This window comes from Elephantulus edwardii, unplaced genomic scaffold (assembly GCF_000299155.1).
Source record: "Elephantulus edwardii isolate Elephantulus edwardi_28Jun2011 unplaced genomic scaffold, EleEdw1.0 scaffold00032, whole genome shotgun sequence".
Taxonomy (NCBI): domain Eukaryota; kingdom Metazoa; phylum Chordata; class Mammalia; order Macroscelidea; family Macroscelididae; genus Elephantulus; species Elephantulus edwardii.
Genome location: NW_006399782.1, coordinates 5,575,876 through 5,593,192, shown reverse-complemented (window position 1 = coordinate 5,593,192; position 17,317 = coordinate 5,575,876). Strand labels below are relative to the sequence as shown.

The 17,317-nt window shown below is 42.2% G+C and overlaps 1 protein-coding gene across 2 annotated transcripts in view; it reads left to right on the top strand.

Annotated features, from left to right (window-relative positions):
- KALRN (kalirin, RhoGEF kinase) overlaps window positions 1-17,317 on the top strand; it is a 797,511-nt gene that overhangs the window by 516,481 nt on the left and 263,713 nt on the right. For both annotated transcript variants that reach the window (XM_006884214.1, XM_006884215.1), the window contains exons 28-32: window positions 4,692-4,784; window positions 11,051-11,162; window positions 12,657-12,847; window positions 13,285-13,386; window positions 15,012-15,154. In XM_006884214.1, coding sequence (XP_006884276.1) covers window positions 4,692-4,784; window positions 11,051-11,162; window positions 12,657-12,847; window positions 13,285-13,386; window positions 15,012-15,154 — 641 coding nt within the window. The remainder of the gene's footprint in view (window positions 1-4,691; window positions 4,785-11,050; window positions 11,163-12,656; window positions 12,848-13,284; window positions 13,387-15,011; window positions 15,155-17,317) is intronic.

Genomic DNA, 17,317 nt, shown 5'->3' with positions numbered 1-17,317 from the left:
GATGCAATCCATACCAAAGGCTGCATTCCTTAATTTTCTGCAACAAATGCTTCAGGTCCTTCCAGTTTTCAGCAAGCAAGGTTGTATCATCTGCATAACGCAGGTTATTGATGAGTCTTCCTCTGTTCCTGATGTCACACTCCTCTTCATAGAGTCCCAGTTCTTGGATAATTTGCTCGGCATACAGATTGAATAGGTATGGACTCAATTTTAAACCATGCAGTGTTCCTCTGTTCTGTTTGCACAACAGCATACCGATCCAACTATAGGTTCCACATGAGCACAATTAAGTGCTCTGGGATTCCTATTTTTCTCAATGTCATCCACAACTTGTTATGATCCACACAGTCAAATGCCTTTGCATAGTCAGTAAAGCACATATGAACAATCTTCTGGTATTATTTGCTTTTAGCCAGGATCCATCTGACATCAGCAGTGATATCCCTGGTGCCACGGCCTCTTCTAAATCCTGCTTGAATTTCTGGCAATTCCCTATCTATGTACTCTTCTAGCTGTTTTTTAATAATCTTCAGAAATATTTTGCTTGTATGTGATATTGTTCAATAGTTTCTACATTCAGTTAGATCACCTTTTCTGAAATATGGACCTTTTCCAATCCATTGGCCAGACAGCTGTTCTCCAGATTTCCTGGCATAGACTAGTGAGTGCTATGGGCAATATATTGGATAACTCAGAAAGTATCAAAAGAAGATGGATGGGATACAGAATCACTGTATAGGAAAGAACAGGCTGACACATAAAAATTTCAGGAAATACTATCTGAACACTCTAGTGCAATATTCAGAGTCTCTTCTGACATCCATCTTGGTTTTTTCTTCCTCCTCTGTCTTTGTAGTGACCTTTTGCATTCTTCCTGGATGATATTCTTTATATCTTTCTGCAACTCATCTGGTCTTCGCTCATTAGTGTTTAAGGTCTCAAACCTATTCCTGAGATGGTTTTGAAATTCACATGGTATAGACTCAAGGTCATATTTTGTTTCCTGTTGATTTGATTTAATTTTCCTTAGCTTCAGCTTGAAACAATGTATGAGCAAGAGCCTGTGGTGATGAAGGAACAAGTTCAAGTGGCTCTGAAAGAACTGGCAAAAAACAGCACGGAAAAGGACGACACTCAATGAGACGGATGACTGGGGTAATAGGGGTAGGTGTATCAGAGACAGTGAAATTGGCACAGGATAGAGAAGGGTTTAGGGATGTTGTACTTAGGGTCACTATGGTTCTCAGGCAACTTGACTGCACATAACAACAACAACTAACACCATATGAACAGGAGCCAGTGGTAATGAAGGAGGAAGCAGAAGTTGCATTGTAGGCACTGGCAAAAAGTAAGGCCCTATGAATCTATGGGATACCTACCAAAGTACTTGTTTCAATTAACAGATACAGCCTTGAAGGTGCTCATCAATTGACTCAGTCACACCTAACAGTAAGAACAACTTAAGCATTATAAATGCACATATGTATTCATTTCTCTTCAGTACGTACTGAGGAGTAAAACTGCTGTATTATGTAATAACTTACATTTTACACACCTTAACTTTTGAACCTCAACCTCCTGTGTTGCTGTTCGGCACTGTTTCTCTATGAAACATTGCTTTCACTATATGTTTCTTCTATTTAAGATCTGTGATATTTTACTCTTGAGAACTCATCATCAAATCCTTTTTAAAATTCTAGCCCATCAAGAACTTAACCCTATCTAGCTTATGTAGCTGTATTTTTCACCACTTCTGGAATTCAGTTGTGTGCCTGCCATACCACTCAGATATTATCCTCATTGTCCTCTAAACATACCGTGATTAACTTAAACATTTATATTTTGTTTTCCATGTTCTCCCATTAGTCAGAGCCATTCATACTTAACATTTAACAAACTTTCCACTTCACTAAACCGTACCTTACCCTCTAAGCCCTAGCCAAAGACTTTCTCTCTTTTAAACCATCTCTGGCCCTCCTGTAATTTCTCTTTAGCAACCTTCATGTCATCCTTTGTTGTGCTTTATTTTATGTGTGAATATTCCCAACTAGCTAAGGTTTTCCAGAGCAGGGAGTAAAATGCAGCCCTCACTGATCATCACAACACCTAGTGGGAGATCATTTGGGAGATTGTACAGAGAATGGATTAGAAGAAGTGCTGAAAGTTTGTGTGTAGAAGAAAGAGACCTTGAATAAGCAAAGTACTTCTGAAAAGCAAGAATGTTCTGGAAAAACAAGAAAGAAGCACTCTCTGACCTCAAAACCTACTACACAGCTGTAATAACCAAAGCAATATGGTACTGGTACAAGGACAGGCACAAAGACCAGTGGAACTGAATCAAGAACCTGGAAATTAACCCATCATGTCAACTGATATTTGTCAAGAAAACAAAACCTATCAAATGCAGAAACTACAACCTCTTCAACAAATTGTGCTGGCAGAACTGGACTGTTACCTGCAGGAAGCTAAAGCAAGATTCACATATCTCACAATACACAAAAATCAACTCAAAGTGGATCAGACACCTAGGAGTTAAGTCCAAAAACCTTGAAGACAATAAAAGACCAGGTGGGACCAAGCTTATAAGGCCTAACCCATGGTATAAAGACACTGACAAATACAACCAGAAATACACAGACAGGAGAAGATAAAATTGATGAATGGGACCTTCTAAAGATTAATCCATGTGCACATCAACAACTTTTTTCAACAGAATGAAAAGAAAACCTGTTGTCGTTCTTGTTGTTATGTGCCATTGAGTTGCCTGCAACCCTGTGTACAGCAGCTCTGGAGCCTGCCCTGTCCCGAGCCAGTCTCACTGATTCCAGCACACCTACCCCACTGCACCAATTACTATATGAATTTCTTCTCCTACACTGTCCCTCTACCCTTCCCAGCATGATGTTCTTTTCCAAGGACTAGTCCCTCCTGGGAAAGAAAACCTACTGACTGGGGGAAAAAAATATTTAGCAATACCATCTCAGACAAGAGTCTCATAACAAAACTTTACGAAATACTTCAGTGCCTCCACAATAAAAAGACTGATACCCAATTACAAAATAGGCAAGAGACATGGAAAGAGTTATGTCTTTACAGAGGAAGACATTTGGATGGCCAACAGACAAGTGAAAAAATGCTCAAAATCACTGGCAATAAGATATACAAATCAAAACCACAATGAGATACCATCTCACCTCAGTAGAAGTAGCAAAGTTTAACAGAACAGCAAGCAATAAATGTTGGAAAAGATGCAAAGAGATAGGAACTCTCATACACCGCTGGTGGGATTGTAAAATGGTGTAATCATTCTGGAAGTCAGTTTGGTGTTTTCTCAAAAAACTGAACATAGAAATTCCATATGATCCAGCTATTCCACTGCTAGTTATATGCCCAAGAAATTTAGAACTGAGACCCAAATGGAGATTTGTATACCAATATTAATAGCAGCATAATTCACCATTGCAAGAATATGGAAACAACCCAAATGTCCAACCACAATCAAATGGATTGAGAAATTGTGTTATATTCACAGGATAGAATACTGTGCTGAACTCAGGAAAAAATATTTCAAAAATTACTACATAACTTGAGAGGGACTGGAGAGCATTATGCTGAATGAACTAACTCAGTCTCATAAGGACAAATACTTCATAAGACCGTTATTGTAGAAATAAAAAGATAACTAGTAAAATGTGTATCAGCATCCAGGGGGGGGGAAAGTGGGAGCAGAGGGGTGAAGGTGGGCGGGGAGAAATTATAAGGTCACACAATTTGATGGATGGAAGGAGGGGGGTTGTAAAGGAAATGAGAAAGATCGTCAGAGATGTGGAAAGACAGGCTAATGGTGGGCATACTTTAATGATGATCAATTCTATAAAACATAATGAATGGGTATAATTGTATTCACATTGTGAATAAAGGATAGTGTGGAACACTCACACACACACATACACACCAAGTGCCAAAAGACACGGAGACCTGGTAGTCCTCGCCCAGGCATGTGTGATGATAAGACTGTTGGTAGAAATGGAAAGGAAAGCTTTGTGACAAAAGATAGCAGAGAAGTGACTGTACATGATTCCGTGGCTTCCAGCTCAAGGGACTTGAAAAATGAGGGGGGTGCCATTGGTCAAAAGAAAAAAGTTTTAAGAGATAAAGTGATCATTCTGAAGTAAATTGTGTTAAAATTAAAAGAGGGATGGTAAAGAGATAACTACAGCCGACCGAGGAACCATCGGAACAGAAACTGAGCCTCCTTTTCCACCTGCCCTGTGCTCTCCTCTCCTTTTCTTTCCCTCTTTTACTTGTGTTGTGTTTAACTCTTTTTCTTTAATGTCTGTTTCCCCTGCCTCTCCTTTACCCTTCTTTGTTATTTATCTCACAGTTCTCTTTTAAAATGTGTATCCTTCTCCATTTCCGTTTTATTTTTATTTCTGTTTCACACACCTGCGTTCTTTCCCTTTCATCATCTCTCCTATTTTTTCTGTTTATGAACACATCTTGATCTCTCTTGCTTCCCTTTCTACTCCTGTTTCCCCAACAAAGAACATTTTTTCCAATTAAGGACATTAGCTCTGGTTTTGTAATCTTTTCCCTCTTCCCCCTCCCTTTTCTTCTTACCCCTGCCCTCCTCTTCCCAGAACTCTCGCACACCCCTGTGTGTCTAATCAGGTCTGGTTTTGTCCCTACAGGAGATACAGCAGAGGCATGGCCTGGCCAACTCCATATCTTCTTACCTAATTAAGCCTGTCCAGAGGATCACTAAGTACCAACTGCTCCTGAAGGTAACTCACTCCTCTCATCGCCTTCCCCCTTCCCCACTCTCTCAGCTTTGACAGTGAGACTAGGAAATTGTCCCCCTCTACCTACAGTAGAACTTCACCACCAAGCTCATGCAAGGATTATGGGTCCCAAAGTACATGTCTTAACCCATCAAACTCTAGATGATCATTTCTGGAGAGGAGTGAGGGGAAAAAATGAGATCAGAAACAGGTTGTGATTATTTCTGTACCTGCCAACCACCTACCAACTCCTGTTCAACTTTTAGGGGCTTCCACGTTAGGCAGCCAGCAGGTGCTTGGAGATCTTTGCTGTTGTTCCTGAAACTCCTTGAGGAATCTGATAGAATCAGGAGTCAAGGTCTTAAGATTTTTTTTTTTACATTTCTTGGTGGAGATGTAAAGAGAAATGGAGGCCAGTGTGGTCCCTACTATTACTTAATCTCTGTGTCTGTCTGGCTGCGAAGTTTTTGAGAGAATGCAGTCAAAGAAGGAGTATTAGAACACACTGGCATTCTCGTATGTCAGAACCCATATGTTAGGTATTCTTTTCAAGCCAACCAAGAGATTTTTTTTCTCTTAACATCTTTTTCTAAGATTCACATAATCACGTTACAGAGAACAGTGAGTACTTTGAGTTGATCCTTCTCAAATAAGGTAATATGAAAATATTTCTCCACAAAGCCAGAAAAGTTGATATTGTAAGCAGCATGAAGTCAGGCTTGGAAATTATTATATACTGAATATATTATATGTATTATATTTGGAAGCAGGAGTGGCATCCACTTTCTAAATAATATGCCTCTGGAAGCTCTATGAACTTTGATAAATGGTGATAGTTATAGAAAGGCTTCAGGCCTTTTTTGCCATAGGGTCACTATGAGTTGTGCTTGTCTCAATGGCAATCAACAGTAACATATTACATATTGCAATTATTATATTATCATACTTGAAAACATAGAGTCAGTATAAGAGAGAAAGACCCTCACCAAGATGGAGTGGCAGAGTGACTACAGCGATGGGCTCCAGGATGTTGGAAGTGGTGAGGATGGCACAGGACAGGCCAGGGTTTAGGTCCATTGCTCATAGGGTTGCTGTGAGTCACAGTCAAGTCAACAGCACATAACAACAAATAATCCCCGTCTAGATTCATTCATAAGGTATAAATAAAAGTCTCCCACAATTTGAATATTTTGCTAGTTGCTCCTTAAATGCAGTATTTGTGAAGGTGGAGCGATATGTTTGAGCAGTATTGCTCCAGAGAAAATCTGATTAATTTCAGCTTCTTTCTAGAGGTTCTGTAGGTTACCCACAGAATCTGCAAAGATTCTAGCTTGACAGAACCTGAAAACCAGTCTTGTTTCAAATCTAGGGCTCTAGTCTCAGTAGAGTGTCTCTACCTTCCCTGGCCCCTGATGTCTTAGCCCTTGTGGACCTGGGGTAAGAGGACTGGGGAGGCAGGAAGGTGGAGATGTAGAGAGCCTGTGCTCTGTGTGTCTTTTTCCTCTTCTGGGTCAGAGAGGATCAGGCACCACTGTTTCCATCAGTGTCCTTCCTGTAAACCACCTCATTTCTCATTTCCAAGAAATAGCTGTAGCTTCTAATTTCAATCCCTGAAATCATTCAATCCTTAGAGAATTACAACTCAACATGATCTTTATTGAGAAATGATACTGTAAGGAACATCTTAACTATTTGACAAAGCCTCCTATCATTATCTTTGTCTTAAATTTTTTGCATAAAGACTTGATAGTTCCCTGCCCCTGGTGGTACAAACGCTTAACGCTCTCAACCATTAACTAAAAAGTTGGTCGTTCTAATCCACCTAGATGCACCTCAGAAGAAAGGCTGTACACTCTACTTTTGAGAAATCAGCTGCTAAAAAAAAATCTGTAGAGCCCAGTTCTATTGTGAAATATATAGAGTTATTGTTAGCCTGGGTCAACTTGACAGCAACTGATTTTTTTATAAACACCTACAAAAATGCACATAAAATTTCAAAATGGTTGTTGGAACTCTCTCCTGAAGAAAATCAACATTTAAACAAGGAGACTTTGAGAAACTTACCACTGAGCTTTATAGTTACTTAACGTTTTCCTTAGCCCATATCTGTGTCTAAATGTACTTTCCCTCCCCATCTCACTTAGGATACACCTAAATTATTTTTCTTATGCTACTAGACTGCTAAGTTTTTTTTCTCTGTAGTTTAAATTTAAGTATCTCAAAGCTTTTCCAGACGTTGATAAGATCATGAATTAAAAATGAACCAAAAAACCCAACTACCCTGCTCATCCTGCCAGTGTTTTAAGTCTATTAGAATGCAGTGCTAAAAGAGAGTTTCACGTCTCCTTTCCAATCCTGTCAGGCTGTGGTTCCCCAGGATTGATTATGTGACATAGACAAGGGAGGGATGTGATGAATGGAAGAGACTCCCCAGTTTTGCTTTAGGCAGATGGAGCTGTGGGCTCTGAGTCTTCATCCTGCCATTGGGTCTTAGAAACAGTAACCTTGAAGGTAATTGAAAAGCTAAACAAAAAGGTAAAGGGAAATTGGTTGTGATAAAGTTGTAAAATTCTTGAGAAAAGGTCTTAAGATAATTTTGGCCAATTTGAAATGTGCTAATGGCAGCAGACCTGCTGAGTAAAAGAATAAAATTATTTGCTGAGCTTTTACTATAAATAAATAATAGGGATTTATTTTCTCATTAAGATCAGCTTTATTCCGAATAAATTGATATTTAATTATCCGTATTCACTGGGGTTTATCACTTTAGGTGCAACATGAAAGTGGTAACTGGATGTCAGTTAGAGGGCTCGATATTCCTGTGTAAATCAGCTGCAGCTGTCCTTTTAGAGTCTAGATTAAATGCGGAGCCTTCTCCTTACCATAAACTGTACAAAGGATTGGAGGAGAATTTATTGGCTTTGCTGGGAGACCAGTGAGCTTGCAAATTGCTTTGGGAGATTAAATTAATTGGTGTTTTCTCTTGTCAGCTGAAGCATATTTCTTGTTTCTCTCTTCTATTTCTGCCTCAGAAGTTCCTTTGATGGTCTATGAGAGCAAATTGGGAGGGAAGAATTAGAAAAGGCTAAAGGGATCAGAGTACTTCAGGCTGACAGAAATTAAATACAACTTTCTGAACAATAAGGGCGTAATATTGAGCAGGACCAGAATAGCACTTAGAACTGAACCCTTCTATCTCCCAAACATGTGCAGTGGGTACTTTGCCTCTTCTGATGGGGAATTCGCCCTTTACATGTGGGACTGTATCTAAGGTAACACAAGGGAGTGTCAACTCATATTATGAATCAAATATCAAGCATTTCCACTTAGCAGTCATTTCAAGATACATATAAGTCTCAAAATAGAGACAAAACAGAGGACGTCCAGAATGACTAGTGTAGCTGCAGGTCCCGTCTTTCGGCATCAAGATGTGCTCTGATCCAGACTTATGTACAAGGTCTGTAAATTATATATGCGGCCAGGCTACCCTGGAAGGAGCCATTTGGACCACAAAACATACTCACTTTTAACTTAGATATTTCCATAGTTTCTATTCACTTTCCAAGAGCCCTGATCCTAAAGCCACAGTTTCAGGTTGATTTACCATGGGACATCCTCAGCTGGCCAGACATATCCTGCTAAAACATTCCGTGAATAAGGGCTCTTTGTGGTGGCACGTATCATTAGTGCATTTTCCAGCAGATCTGTCATCAGCATCTTTACAGGATGTGATCTGATCAAAGTCATTCTTTCCTGCAAGTATGCCTTTTACTGTCTAACCCATATCACCCCTGGCCTGCATTGAGTGATTATGGCTAACAGATCAGTTACTTAACTGTTTTTATCCCAGCTTCAAAGTAAGCAAGATAAAGTAATCCTGATGGGGAAAAAAATGAAAAGTTAATATCCTTCTGGTTTGGGCAAAAATACTCCAAAAAAACCATCTATATGATTCCTAAGATAGTTGTAAATAATCTTTCCTCTATCAGCTTAATACTGTGTCTCTTTTATGAGGATGATCATGACATCAATAGACTCCAATAGAAGGTACAAGAGTTGGACATGCCCCCAGAAGTCTTAGTGTAGTAGAGGATATGGGGGAGACAGAGTTGGTAAGTAGAGGACTGAATTTGGATCCAGGAAACCTGGAGTCGAATCTATGCATGATCTACAGTCATTTAGGGGAGCTCTGGTGAGCAAGGCCCATTGCCACAGTCACTGTCAATCCACGTGGTCCAAGTGGTAAAGAATCCCACTGCCAACCCAAAGGCTTCTGGTTCAAGTCCACCAGGTGATCCATGGGAGAAAGAAGGGCAGACTCCTATACAGTATCATAGCCACTAAAAGCTCACTTGGGGCATCAGCTGTGAGTTACTTCTGACTCAATGGCTCATAACAACAATATAACAATCTTTGTATGAGCTGGAGAACATCAAGTCACTATTTCTAAATTGTTTTCTCATCTAGCAATGAAAGGACAAGTCTAGAATCCCATCTGTTGACCATGGGCTGTGAACTCCTGGTTGATGTGACCTAAAAATCTTTTATAACTCTACATTATAAACCCTGAAAATGTCTCCCACCTCAAGTTGTTCCCAGTATGTGTAAGTCAGCATCCGGGAAGTGGAAGGAACCAAATGCACTGCCATGAACTTGGTTCTTTCTCATATGGCCATCCTCCACTGGATTTTTGAGGCTACGACTCTTAATAGGAAGAAACTGCCTGATGTGTCTCCTCAGAGCTGATGGGTTTAAGCTGCCAATCTTGTTAGCCACCCAACGCTTAACCTACTATGTTATATCAGACTCATTGCTTTTGAGCTGATTTGTCGATTCCTATTTATGATGATTCTCCATTGTTTTCCAAGACTGTAAATTTTTATGGGAAGAGACTTACCATTTTTCTTCCACCAAGTAGCTGCTGCACTCAAACGACTGGCCTTTTGATTAGCAGTGTAATACACTACACACTGCACCATCAGAACTCTTTACGACACTGCGTGGTGGTGCTTGTGATTGTGTGCTGTTGAGTCAGAATATAGGTGACCCTTCAGCAGATTTTCAGAAGCTGTAAATGTCATGGGAGGAGATCACCGTCTTTCTGTATTGAAACACTGGTGGATTCTAACTACCTGCAAACCACCAGAGCCCTCTTACTATACTATGTGCTGTTGCTGTTGTTGTGTACAATCGAATCAGAACTGACCCGTAGCAGAGCGGCTGGTGGGTTTTCAAAGGCAGTAAATCATACAAGAGGAGATTGCCCATCTTTCTCCTGTAGAGCAGCTGCTGGATTAGAACTGTTTACCTTTGCATTGGCAATACAATTCCTTACCACTAAACCATCAGAGCTCCCTACACTGTGTTGTTACTGTCATGTGCCATCAAGTCAGAACCAATTCACAGCTGATCTGCCGGGGGATTTTTCAGAGGCAGTAAATTGCACCAGAAGAGATTGCCTGTCCTCCGAAGAAGCAGCTGGTGGGTTCAGATCTCGTGCCTTTGAGATTACAGTGCAGTGTGTAAATAAAGTGGCTTTAACAATGACTGTGCAGTGCTATATTGAGTGTTGTACATTTTAAATATACTTCCCTTTTTCTTTTTAGGCTTCCACACTACTTTACTTCTTTTTTATACTCTTTATTTATTTGGAATATTTCCCTCTCAAGAGGACAATCTGGTGTTCTCATTGCTGTTTCCCCCCCACCCCCAGCCATTTTGAAGTTGAATTAGACTGAAGTTAGCTTGGGCCAGGACTTCAAACTAGTTCTTTTCAGTCTGAACCTCTGCTGAGAATTATTTGACTTTCAATCTCAAGAGTATGGAGTCAGAATCTACATTTTAACCAGATCCCTAGGTGATTCTTATGTACATATATGTAAAATGTGGTAGGAAAGTGTATGTGTGTGTGTGTATGTGGAGTGTATGCGTGTGTGTATGTGGAGTGTGTGTGTGTGTGTGTGTGTAATCTTGTTAAAAATGCAGATACTGTGATTCAGTCCATCTCCATGGAAAGGCACATTATCAGTAGGGGGTCTAAATGGAATGAACCCATTTAGAAGTCCTGGTTTGGACTAAACTGTAGAGAAAGCTCAGTCTGGGAAAATTATAATGATTGAACTCATTGGGAACACTTGTTACCCACCTTCCTTATATCTTAGAGAAAGCGTTACAGAGAATTCATTGCCATGACGAGTTAGACAGTAGGAGGATGGGGAAGTGGGGGGGGGGGGAGAATGGTTCTAATTGCTTCTGGACTTTGTCCGCAGGAACTTTTAACTTGCTGTGAAGAAGGGAAAGGGGAGCTCAAGGACGGCCTGGAGGTGATGCTGAGTGTCCCAAAGAAAGCCAATGATGCCATGCACGTCAGCATGCTAGAAGGTAGTTCCTCTTCTGAACGGGGACGTAGGGCTGGTGTGGTCCTCCTGTAACCAAGACCAGGGAGCAGCATGGGGAGGAGTGGTAGGGAGTCAAGCAAGATGCTAAGCTGGACAAGGAGAAATCACAAGTAGTTCCATGAGGCTTGAAGACGTGGGGAGTGCAGCAGGGACCAATTTAGCTAACATCTTGCCTCCAGGTAGGACCGTGCCCCACGCTTTACTGCCTATGATGTAGTCTAAGGCAGAGCATCATTCTTACTTACTATACATGGACTAGAGCCCCTGGCCCATACAAGTCCTCTTTTTTTTTTTTTTTTTGCGTTTGCATTCATTTGCCATCAGGGGAGGTAGAAATCCTACTTTTACACACACCTGTATACCTTTCCTCGGAAGTTAGGAAAATCCATGTCTATAAGCTAGTCTTATCAAAGGACATGTAATCTATTGGAATTCTGTTCTTGGAACTCAAAAGCCTAGTAGAGTAAAGCTCCGTTAAAATGGTACAAACACTTAAAGACAAATGAGTAGAACGGCAAACAGGTGCTGAGGGAAATTGGTATACTCTTACCAATATATAAATCTGTGGGCTAATTTTCTCATCTAGGCTTCACACACACACACACACACACACCCCCACCCCGTGACCCCTTTCCCCTCCAAGAGACTTGATCTGGTCTCACTACTTCCTGGACTGTCTCTAGCCCAGATTCTTAGAAAACAAGTGACCTTGAATATGTTCTCCAGGCTGAGGACTAACACCTGAATGTATTCCTGTTGCCACAATTTCTATCCCCGCCCCCCACTGGGTAACCTCTACAAGTACCCTGATCCTCCAGCGTGCCACTGACCTGCATTCAAAATCTAGTTACCCCGCATGTAGTCTGTGAATCACTAGTGGCACCTGAAACTTGTTAGAAGTCCAAGTTCATGGGCTCCATCTCAGCTTCCTGAATCAGAATCTTTTGAGGGTGGGGTAAGGTGGAATCTATGTTCAAAAGCTTTCCCAATGATTCTTACCTATTTTAAAGTTTGAAGATTTCTGTTAAAGACTTAATGTGCTACATATAACTATTGAAGGTTCATGCTCCACACTGTATAGAACCACTAAAGGGGAGGTCCAAGGAATGAAATATAAGAAATAAGGACAAATGAAGTGGAGCCATGGGCACCTCACAAGACAGTGCTGGCCCTCAGCCTCAGAGCTCTGAGCTAGGAATGATGAGAGTTGTGAAACAAGGGAGGGCTGAGGCCAAGTAGGATCTTTGCATGAGACTCCACTGCTGTGGGTTATGTATACAGAGGACATGGGGCAGGAAAGGGGGCCTAATTACAGCTCTGCAGCGTAGCCCGTTTCAATGGTACAGAGCCTCAGGAGTCAGCAGAGAGAGAAAAGCTCTCGAAGAGCTGAGTAGTAACAGAGAGAACGGAGTGTAGCCTAGTGCCCTTGAATGAACCAGTGGAGAAGCCCCACAGAATGGGAATGGGTGTTTTTCAGGGTTTGACGAGAACCTGGATGTGCAGGGAGAGTTGATTCTCCAAGATGCCTTTCAAGTCTGGGACCCGAAGTCGCTGATCCGGAAGGGGCGGGAGCGGCATTTGTTCCTCTTTGAAATCTCCTTGGTTTTTAGCAAGGAGATCAAAGATTCTTCAGGACACACAAAATATGTTTACAAGAACAAGCTACTGGTAGGTGGGGCCGGTGGGATAAAGGAGACACCTTGCTTCCATAGAGCCCTTGGGCAGGAAGGGATCTTGGAAGAGCTCATCAGTTCTTCTGTCTCCACACCAAAAACCATCCCAGACAAGCGAGACTCTCTCCTATTGGGGAAGCACCCACCTCACCTTCCACTTCTGCATTTGGCGTTGAGGCTCTTTCTGTTCGCTCTGTTCGCTCGTAGCACTTCCTCGTCACCTTCCCTCCTTGGCACCTGCTGATCAGGCACATGCCTGTAGGTCCTCTCATCCTGGGGAGATGTACAAAATACCCAGTTTGTTTAATTATAATTGACAGAAGCCCCTCCCTCGGTCCTCTCCTCTTTGTTGCCTTTCCCATCCCACCCCAGCCCTAAGTTTCCCCACTGCCTCCCCCTTCCCCGCCTCTCACAGGCATTTCCTGTCTACAGACCTCAGAGCTGGGTGTGACCGAGCACGTAGAGGGCGATCCCTGCAAATTTGCCTTGTGGTCTGGGCGCACCCCATCCTCAGACAATAAAACAGTGCTCAAAGTAAGTACTGCTCTCTGCTGGGCACAAGAACAGGGCCTGGGGGTACTGGATGAGGGTGGTGGGGTGTGGGGCTGGAGAAGTCACTGGCCTCTGAGCCTCTCTTGGGAGTGGAAGCATCACCTGAGTATTAAATAAAAAAATAAATTCTTCCATAAAGTATACCCAAATCGCAAAGACAAGTGGTCTCCTTCAGTCCACATAGGCATATGATTGTGGACAGAGCTCAAGGCATCACCTCTTGACCTTCCATTTACACTATGTTCTGTCCACATATTTACCTCAGATGACAAGAAAAATAAGTGACCCTTTGACAAATGACATCTCAACTTGGTTCACATTCCTTCAATATTTACACACACACACACACACACACAGACACTTTCTACGTATAAGATGCTCTGTTCAACTATGGGAATAGTAAGATAGGGACCTTGTCCTCTGGGACTTAACATTCTAGAAATTCTGTTGTTGCTTAGTGCCTTCAAGTTGGCTCCCACCCATAGAGACCCCATGACAACAGAGCTCTTGTAAATCAGTCACGTGGGGACCATGCTGAAAGAGGTGTGGCGAGAAGGGTCTTTCATGACATAACACCCTTATGGAGTCAGTCTGGCTCTGCAGAGTATGGCATGGGCATTACATGAGTGCCGGTAGTCACGCTAGGCTTGCTGTGCAGGAATTCTGCAGGTGGTGCGGCTGCCAGGCACTTGCTTATCAGGGCGTGCCTACCCAAGGAAAAGGTGGTGCAACCCTGAAGAAAATTTCCCAGAGAAAAATTCCACAAAGATTAATGGGGTGTTCGTGGAATGGTTGCAAAACCTTCAACTACCAGGATTGTTGTTATGTGCTGTAGAGTCACCTGCGAATCATAGTGACCCTATTTACAACAGCCCTAAACCCTGCTTCGTACTGTGCCAATCTCATTGTATCCAACACCCCCACCCTGATTACCCTAGTCACTGAATCAACCCACCTCATAGAGGGTCTTCCTCTCCTGCGCTGTCCCTCCACCCTCCCAAGCATGATGTCCCTCTCCAAGGACTGGTCCCTCCTTGCAACATGTCCAAACTATGTCAGATGAAGCTTCAGAATTCTTGCCTCAAGGAGCAGTCCGGTTTAACCCTCTCCAGGGTGAACCTGTTTATTTTCTCAGCAGTCCATGGTACTGTTTAACAAGCTAAAACTCCAGGACCAGCTTTCACTCGTTACAAGCCTATGTATCCATATTGGGTTTTTAACACCCCAATCAATATCCACACTATTTTTAAATGTCCCCTTACTGGCCTTCCCAGTACCTAGATCTCCCCAGTGTATGTTCGTGAAAGTGTCAATTCCTGGCCCACAGGGCTTTCCAAATGCTGCCCCAGTGCAGGATAGATATCACGATTAGTGCTCCAGGGGTTACTCAGTTACTGAGAAATCATCCCGATGTAAGTCTACATTGAGTCTCAAGGTCATAGCTCTGGAGCAGCATGTTACTAGGAGAGTCACGGGTATAAATTGAGAACTGAATGCCCTAACTATAGATGTGTTTGAAAATCACAAACCAGTCTTGCGAGAGGAAGATTGATAGCTGGGCACAGTGAAGGGCTGGGTCCTCATTGTCTCTCCCTGTGGCACCCCAGGCCTCCAACATTGAAACCAAGCAGGAATGGATCAAGAACATCAGAGAAGTGATTCAAGAAAGGATCATTCACCTGAAAGGAGCTTTAAAGGAGCCAATTCAGCTCCCCAAAACACCAGCCAAACAAAGGAACAATAGTAAGAGGTAACCAGCACCTCTCCTTTCAGTTCTGCCTCACAAATTCTGGGAGGGATCTGGGTAAATCTTCGTTTCTGCAGGGGTGTGGCTGCACTGCAGAGAGACCCCCTCTTCTTAAATATGCCCCCCCTATTCTATCTGAGTTACCTGGTTTTTAAATATCTCACCATTTAAGTCCAGTGTAGTGTCACTGAGACCTACGTATTTAATAGATATTCTACTAAATGTTACAAAAAAGATAAAAATAAGAAGCAATTCCCTTAGGGACCATCTAACAATCACCTCTCGTGCATGAAATAGGTAAGAAGAGCAAATGTCCCCCATAAGGAAAGTAAATGCTCGAAGAATTCAAAGAAACGGGACATTAGATTAGCTCTAGAATGGGGAGTATCTAGGGAAGACCTTGGGGGAAGAGATAAATTATGAGTGTGGCTGGCTGTTCACTGAACCAGTTGTATGGGGTTATGTGGTCGTAATGTGATATTATGGTGATAGTAAAAGAGCAGACTTTATAGCAACCCCTATAGCATTCTCAACTTTATTGACATTGTTGTGTGCTGTCAAGTCAGAACCAACTCATAGCTGACAGACCCTCCAGCAGCTTTGCAGAGGTAGTCAATTCCATGGGAGGAGATTGCCCGTCCTTCTCTGCAGAGCAGCTGATGGATTCGAACCACAAGCCTTTGGGATTGCAGTGTATATTCTTACCATTCTTATCAGAGTTCCCTTTATTGACATTAAGCTATTGGACAGAAGAGGCCTTACTTCTTGTATTTTCATCTCCCTGGGCCCTTTTAATCATAGTTTCCTTTAGACCACTGGGTATCTTCTTAAATACATATTTACTTGTTAAGTTTCCATGTGATACTTAGAATATGAAAAAAGTAATATAAACACTTCAAATGAAGTTTGAAAAAGCAAATATAAATCATTTTAGGGAAGATGGACAGGGGTGGTTAGACCATCTCCCCTCCTTTCAAGTTCATCAGTGGAATCAAGTCCAATCCAGAGAATGTGGTCGACTTTTTGGCATCAGCCAGGACCATGGGCACTGTAGGAGTCCTAGTCAGAGTGAAATGGTAATCAGAAGAAACATATAGCTGAGGCAGAAGCCCCAAGACCTGCATGACCAGGATAAGGATACTTGCTCAGTGCTGAAAAAAACTAAGTGTGACTATATTCATACTTCCGGAGTACAGTAAGACACTTACCTTAGTTTAACACTGCAAATAGACTCGAAGAAGAAAATAGAATGGAAACACTTAGAAGGAACTGATTTCTAGCCATTTCCTATGGAGCTTAATTTGCCTCTGACATTCGTTGGGTTACCCTGAGTCCGAACTGACCATTAGTAGCTGGCGTGGTGTGGGTGAAATGGGATTAATAGGGGATACACAGACCTTGGTGATGCCTGTCCCCCTTGTTTTCTCTGTCATTGTCCTATGATAAGATGAGAATTGTTTTGTCACAGAAAATAATCAGGCAGTCTGATTAACTTGGTTCCCTGGATAAATGGGGACAGAGTTTATGGAGGAGTGGATTGGCTTGGGAACTGCCACCCACATTCCTGACTGGGTTCCAAACAACCTCCAGAACTGGCTTCATTTTGTATTGGACCAGAAGGTCCCAAACTGGGCCAGAATAGCAGGAAGCAGAGAGTACAGCCAACTCTTAACATCTACCAATGGTGAGGTGCAGGAGCCCAAATAATAAAAAACAACGGATGATTTCAGAGTCCTTTATTTTTAGTTTTGAAATGTGTCACATAATTTCTTTTTACAGCAGGTTGTTCTTCCTACGAATGTATGGCTTTTATTATTAAAATAAGTTGGCATTTCCCAAACCCACATGTGGTGATGAAAGAGCAGTCAACTGAGAAATGTCTGAGTGGAAGAAAATACCTTTATTTTCTCATGACTGATAGACCCAATGCAGACGCTCTGGTAGACAGCAGACAGTAGGCACACCGTGTATCCTAGTGTGCACACGTCGGTCCATGTGCGCTCTCTTCCTTACACTAGATTGTAATTGTGTGTGTGGACTCTATGAGGTGACCTCATCATTTGGGGCATTAAGCCCATGGTCTCCACTGTCATAAGATTCTCAGGCAGCAGAGACTTGTGTCCCTTAATGGCATTGCTTGTCCTATACAAGCAGCATCAAACGAGC